Genomic DNA, 7,854 nt, shown 5'->3' with positions numbered 1-7,854 from the left:
ATTTAAATTTACATTTTCCATTACCCACACGTGCAAAATTTGTTGCAAAAGGAAAATGAAAATGAAATTATATAATTTACATTTGCCATTTCTAACAGTAGTCTTAATATGTAAACTGAATACAAATTTTAACGCTTTATAAGTTGCATAAGTTACATATAAGTAAAATATATAACACAAATTGATTTGATATGTATAACATGTTCAAGCAGAAATGGTAGCAAAATGATCATTTAAATGCTATTTGTCCTAAATGCATTTAGACTAACAGTTAGAACACTTCAGATTGCATTTTCATCATGACGCCGTGGGATATTTGTAGCAAAATTCAGTGCGGCTTTGAAAATGCATTCCGAGCTGACCACGCCCACCCTCCGTCAATCATTGCTTCAAGGCGGGGATTGGCGGAATCGTGTTATGTTTGGATCGTTCGAAACATGGTGGCTCGAGATCTGATAAGCTCGTTGAATTCACTGGCAGATGAAGTATCCAGGAACATGTTGAAGAGATGAATTGTAATGCTTGTAATGTCCATTTATAGTCTTTACACAGCAGCTTGGCTCAATTTCAAGACGCTGATGTCACGTGGGTCACCCGCAGTGCAAGACGCTCAAAGCTCAAGACGTTCGGTTTCACGTTCGTTGGACATGTTATACATATCAAATCAATTTGTGTTATATATTTTCATTTTCATTTTGCAACTTATAAAGCGTTAAAATTTGTATGCAATTTACATATTAAGACTACTGTTGGAAATGGCAAATGTCAATTATATAATTAAATTTTCATTTTCTTTTTGCAACAAACTTTGCATGTATGGGTAATGGAAAATGTCAATTTAAATACAGAAATACATTGCCATAAATGATCCAAACGTAACACGCTTCCGCCAATCCCCGCCTTGAAGCAATGATTGATGGAGGGTGGGCGTGGTCAGCTCGGAATGCATTTTCAAAGCCGCACTGAATTTTGCTACAAATATCCCACGGCGTCATGATGAAAATGCAATCTGAAGTGTTCTAACTGTTAGTCTAAATGCATTTAGGACAAATAGCATTTAAATGATCATTTTGCTACCATTTCTGCTTGAACATGTTATACATATCAAATCAATTTGTGTTATATATTTTCATTTTAATTTTTGCAATAATATGTAATATGTTTTGCAATATATGCTTCCATACTAAATGAGCAAATGTTTCTATTTATTTTCGTTAAAGGTCCCCTGAAATGTTTAGAAACACGCAGCGTTACTCTATGTGCTGACGTCATTTTAACTGAAACAGGAAGACAGGGCGGGACATATCAAGCAGCCCCGCCCCTTTTTAAAATAGCCAATAGCGTTCGTTTATATCACAGCTTGGGCTAGAGCCGTTGAGCTCCATAAAGCCACATTTGACAGCCACAATCTCATCCATATTGCTATAAAACACAGCATTCTGTGTAGAATTCAAATCGCTCCGAAACATTTTGTGGTCTGCACCGACTACAAACTTGTATCTAAATATCTTACAGTTTAAATGTGCACAATGGCATCTTCCCTCATCTTACTCTACTGCCTTTCTAAGCTCTCAGATTTACACCTGAACAATAAAAAAACCTAGCAACCAGGCATAACACCCTAGCAACCACACGGCATTGTGCAAACAACCATTCAGAAGGCAAACAGATGCGTTTTTGAATTTAAGCGGTGAAAGATGAAAACAAGCTTAACACAGGCCAAATAAACTAAAGCGCGGTAAAAAGAGTGATTTTTGGTCAGTAGTTAAAGTGGGTCAGTGTGTGCTAGTGTGGCGCTGTGCCTTTAACATAATGACAATAATAATGAGTCCAGAAACCTCCTCCGCACCAGAGGAGTGCTTGGCACTGCTGCACGCCAGCACACTTGACCAGCTCTGCTGTTTCATGCAAACCTGCGTCTCTTCTGCTTGTCAGATGGAGGCTTTGGAAATGTGTGAAGTGAAACGAGAAAACGGGTCTAAAAAAGGTTTTAGTCAAAGATGAAGTTCAGGGTAGCTCTGCATCTTGCTTCGAGTGATGTTAAAGTCTTTAAGAACATTTCTGGCACTGGACAGGATTAAATGCACGCCTGTTACACAGACAGAGTTTTTAAGGACAGGACACTTGTAGAGCGACAGGAAGATGTTAGGAAGAAAGATGGAGACTGTTCTTTAGTAGCAAACAGTAAACTCATACAGGTTTGAGTCGGGGTTTAGTGGTTAGCACACATACTTGGGATGTTTTTAGCAAGCTTATTTAACTTTGAACTTAGTCTGGCTTTAAACTGCCCATATGTGATGTAATAATGTTCGCTTTGTTCTGAAAGTAAATCTGAGTTCAGTCATAAAACAATAATACAAACCATAGTAAATAAAACCATGTTTTTTTTTGTTTTTTTTTTGGTACTATAATATTATAAATCAAATGGTTTGGGGTTGGTATGTTTTTGAAAGAAATGCTCACCAAGGCTGCATTTAATTTATAGCTGTTTTCTATTTGAATATCTGTTAAAATATAATTTATTTCTGTGATGCGCAGCTGAATTTTCAGCATCATTACTCCAGTCTTCAGTGTCACATGATCTTCAGAAATCATTCTAATATGCTGATTTGCTGCTCAAGAAACAACTCTGATTATCAATTCTGAAAGCAATCTTTTGTAACATTATAAATGTATTTACTGTCAATAGGACTGCAAATTACTATTTTAAAATTACCACATATTAATGGGATTATGTGACACTTATAACAGCAATAAATTGATTTTCTATTATTTTTCCAGTTCCATAATGACTGGACAATTTTTTTACATTATAATTTTGTAGTTTTATAGAGAAATCTATAAATGTCTTTACTGTCACTTTTTATGAATTTAGTACATCTACATTTACATTTAAAATAGTAATTTTCCATAATTTTTCTGATTCTGATTCTTTGCAGAATTTGATTTCATTTAAATGAATTTCATTTAATTTTCTTTTGCATTTATGTTCTTTACATTTAATGTGTGTGTGTGTGTGTGTGTGTGTGTGTATATGTATATGTATATATATATATATATATATATATATATATATAATTATATATATTTAGTACATATATTTTAAAATTACCAAATATTTCTGGCTTTCTTTGACACTTATAATGTTATAACTTATAAAAGCAATCTTTTAATTTTCCATAATTTTTCCAGTTTGACTGGACAGATATTTTCATTATAATTTTGTAGTTTTACAGAGAATACACTTACAAAGAACAATGTTTAGCAAATAAAATATTTTGAGATTAGTAGATGAGTATAACTTTAAAGTTAATAATAATTTATATTTAAGTACATATAAATGTAAATGTTTTATAAATGTAATTTTTATAATTAAAATTATTTTGTAACGTTATAAATGTCTTTACTGTAATATTCGATCATCATCCTTGCTGAATAAAAATATGACTTTTTTCTTTCTAAATATTTCTTTTGAAGCTTTTGAAGTTTGGGGTATATCATGTATACTATACCGTTACCATTTGATGCCATCTTCGTACTCTTACATAATCTTTGTTGCACCTGTCTCAGGTGATCACGGATCTGGAGGAGCAGCTGACGCAGCTGACGCAGGAGAACTCCGAGCTGAACCGACAGAACTTCTACCTGTCCAAACAGCTGGACGAGGCCACGGACGAAAACGAGGACAGACTGCAGCTCAAGCAGGACGTGGAGCGCCTGCGCCGGGAGGTGGCCGACCGAGAGATGCACCTCAACAACCAGAAACAGGTAGAGTCCACACACACACACACACACACTCCCATCGGCAGGTGTGTGAGTCACAGACGCATGTGGACGCAGCGGTAGAGAGATGTAGGCTGAATTTAAGAGCCAGCCGCAGGTGATGAGCACTGCTTTAACAGATGCTGCTCTCTTTTAGAGGATGTTTAGCTGTCATTAGCGTCTTGAAAATGAGTGTAATGTAAGAATTTAACACATTAGGCGACTAAAAGGCGTTCTGTAAAACATTTCAAAACATTATTTCCAGTTCAAAATGCTCATTCATTCATTAAAAGTAAACTATAAAAGTGAAGCATTCTGGTATTTAGTAATAATAATGACCTGTAAATAGGAATATGGTAATAATGATGACATGTTAACATTGTTTAAAAGTTTGGGCTCGGTAAGATTAAATTATTTATTTTTTTAAATAAAGAAACAAATACTTTCATTAAACAAAGATGCATTAAATTGATCAAAAGTGACAGTAAAGATGTTACGAAATATTTCTATTTAAAATAAAATCTATTAAAATTACATTAATTTAAAATGTATTAAAATAAAATTTAGTTAACTTAAAAAAGGTATCCTCGTCTACTAGCTAGGCAAAAATTGTTAAAAAATTATCCAGTAATTATGAAAACTGGAAAAATCATGGAAAATTAAAAGATTGATGTCATAACATTATAATATCATATAATTTAAATATATAATATAAATATCTGGCAATTTTAAAATGGTCCTTTCCAGGCCTGGAAAAGTCTCGGAAATTAATAAAATAATTAAAACTAAATTGTTAAAAAAAAGAATGAAAACAAATGTAAATAAAATGTATTTATTTAAATTAAATCAAAAGGTGACAGTAACATTTATAATGTTGCAAAATGTTACAAAAATCATTTTCAACATTGATAATAATCAGAAATATTAGAATGAGTAATGATGCTGAAAATTCAGCTTTGATCACAGCAATAAATTATATTTTACAATATATTCACATAGAAAACAGCTATTTTAAATTGTAATATTATTTCCCAATATCACTGTTTTTGCTGTATTTCGGATCAAATAAATGCAGTCTTGGTGAGCAAAAGAGACTTCTTTCAAAAACATTAAGGTATCTTATCAGCCTCAGACTTTTTAAACTGTTGTGTAGGTGGTCATGAAGTCATTTATTTCTCAGTCTGATGTCCAAAAAGTTATGGAAGATTGCAATGCATCATAAATGCAGTTTAGTTTCAGTAAAAGCTCTCTTTCCTGTGGAAGACTTTTATATGATATAATATAGTACAGTACGTTTTCATAATTTCTCATGATATGACTGTTTTACGGTTTGAAAATGAATGAAACCACACATGAACAGCAAATCACAGCTGTCCTCTTCAGTGCCAAAACAAAGCTGTTTAATTAGCTGGAAAATGATGCTCGCAGGTTCTATTGTTTTGCGTGATGATGCCGCAGCGAGATGTGGAGAGGTGTGTGTGTGTGTGTGTGTGTGAGGTGATGTAGGCGCGTAGGACGCGTGTGTAGGTGTGCAGTCCTTGCTGTTGTATAACAGTAGCGGATGGTAATCATAGACGCTGGTAGGAGGCAGAGATGTGTCATATTCACTCGCTGCTCCCCTCTGCCCTGCCAGCGTTGGACTTCACAGGGGCAAAAGCATGCCGGCTATATTTGGAAACTCTCTCTCTCCTTCTATGTCTTTCTGAAATGTGGTAATATCCAGTCCTGCCACTGAGATGCACTTCTGAGCACATCTGCCCAATTCAAGACACCCTCGATCCCCCCGCCGGCTCTCTGAGGATCAATTCCAATTGGCAGCGACTCTGAGATCCGGACCTGCTAATGAAAGTCAAAAAGAAAAATCTGCAGCTTCATTTCTGCATCTATCAGCATCATTTCGGTGTCATATCCTGCAGTTCCTTAGATGCCATCTGTTGGTTTGCAGCAGATGTATTGAATAAGTTATCGTCATCGTCACAGAGAAAACAGAAATATCTGGCCCTTTTAAAATGGTCATTTCCATGCCTGGAAAGTCTTTAAAAATTTCAAATTGAATAAGAATTTAATTAATAAAAATTTACAAAACCTTAAATTATTACAGTCTCTAAAAATCATGGAAACTTCTGTAATAACAATAAATGTAAATAGAAAAAGATTAATATGATTTAACGTTATATTAAACCTTAAAAAATTTATTACAATTTTTATTTTAAATAAATAATATTTTATTTGAATAAAATATTCAAAAAAACATTATGCTCATCTACATTTCCAGGCCTGGAAATAATGGAATTTAATAATGAAATTAAATAAAATTAATTGTAATTAAATGAAATTAAAATTATTTAAAATTTATTTAAATACAATTTATTTAACTTATAAAATAATAGCTTGGAAAAGTCTTGGAAATTATTAAAATCATTCAAATAAAACGGAAAACTCTATAATGAAAAATAAATGTAAATGAATTAGATCAGATGTATTTAGCTTAAATTATAATAGAATTCAAATTAAATTGCATTTATTTAGATAAAATGTATTTAACTTATTAAAAATGATAAATTTCCAGGCCTGGGAAAGTCTTGGAAATGAATAAAATCCTATAATAATAATAATAATGAAACTTCTCTAATAACTTCTATAATGAAAATTAATGCAAATAAAATGAATATGTATTTAACTTCAAATTAAAATGAAATTACATTAGTTTAAAATTTATTTAAATAAAATGTTTTTACTAGTAAAAAGTTATAGTCATCTACAAAATCGAAACATTTTATCTGCTAGACATTGTTATTTATGAATGTATTCTCTCTAAAACAGCAAAATAATTATTATAAAATAATAATTATGAACAACTGGACAATTCAAATTAAATGATTGTTGTTTGAGTAACACTATTATCAGTGCATTTATATGCTACAAAATGTGCCCACTGTGATAGTCTGATAGCATAGAAATGACGTGCTTGTGTGTGTAGAACATCGAGACGCTGAAGACCACATGTACGATGCTGGAGGAGCAGGTGCTGGAGCTGGAGACGCTGAACGATGAGCTGCTGGAGAAGGAGAGACAGTGTGAGAACTGGAGATCTGCCCTGGAAGAGGAGAAGAACCAGGCGGAGCGCAGAGCCAGAGACATGCAGAGACAACTGGACAACGAGAAGCAGAACAGGTATCGAAGCACACACGTTTGACTGTGAGAGCTGGACGACAGCTGGACAATGCCAGAGTCATGGCCTAACGGTTAGTGCATGACACAGACGCCTACATAATGAGCCATGAGTTTGAGTCTGGGTAGTCAAAAATAACATTTGTGACCCTGGACCACAAGACCAGTCTTAAGTCGCTGGGGTATATTTTTAGCAATACTCTTCCAGGATCAGTAAACAGTCCTCCATAAAATGTGCTGCACACATCTGGATATTTGGGTTGAACTGTTCTGGAACGGTGTTGTAAATACAACTTAACCACTGATTTCTAGTCGTGTCCTCTTTTGGAAGACCAAACAAAGTAGTTTCGCTCTCACAACGAACAACACAGCGGCCTAGCGTGAGGGGAAGCCCCGGCTTAGCGTGCACTGAGGCCGGGATAGAGTGAGCTGAGGCCGGGACAGAGTGAGCTGAGGCGGCGGGTTCATGAACGGCGCACCCGGCGGATGCGACGAATGAGCGGCAACCACATGTGACGGACCCCGGGCTGGACTCCGCTTTATCCACGGTGAAAGTTGATGTATTCCCTCAGCGACCAGCACAGATCAGCTCCAGGCATGACGAAGCGGATATCGTCCTCTTTTGGAAGACCAAACAAAGTAGTTTCGCTTTCACAACGAAGCACACAGCGTCTTCACGACATGGCTGCAGCGTCAACAATAATACAGCGAGAATAAAAGTTACGCCTTCTTTCTTTGCGTGAACATTTGGGCGGCGTTATGCAAATCTTCCCACATAGTGACGTAGACATGTGGGGGCGTGTTAGAACGAGCCGTTTTAGGTAGGCGTGGTTGACTCTTAACTTTTATAAAGAATATCTCTTTGGATTTGAGACTTTAGTCTTTGCAACTTTACAGATCTTCTTTATGCACCAAGAGCTT

The 7,854-nt window shown here is 35.0% G+C and overlaps 1 protein-coding gene across 1 annotated transcript in view; it reads left to right on the top strand.

Annotated features, from left to right (window-relative positions):
- LOC107553025 (citron Rho-interacting kinase) overlaps positions 1 to 7,854 on the top strand; it is a 64,869-nt gene that overhangs the window by 28,674 nt on the left and 28,341 nt on the right. The window contains exons 12-13 of the mRNA XM_016235102.1: positions 3,571 to 3,768; positions 6,743 to 6,936. Coding sequence (XP_016090588.1) covers positions 3,571 to 3,768; positions 6,743 to 6,936 — 392 coding nt within the window. The remainder of the gene's footprint in view (positions 1 to 3,570; positions 3,769 to 6,742; positions 6,937 to 7,854) is intronic.

Source organism: Sinocyclocheilus grahami, unplaced genomic scaffold (assembly GCF_001515645.1).
Source record: "Sinocyclocheilus grahami isolate Dianchi unplaced genomic scaffold, SAMN03320097.WGS_v1.1 scaffold463.1, whole genome shotgun sequence".
NCBI lineage: Eukaryota > Metazoa > Chordata > Actinopteri > Cypriniformes > Cyprinidae > Sinocyclocheilus > Sinocyclocheilus grahami.
This window is presented reverse-complemented; position numbering and strand designations above follow the sequence as displayed.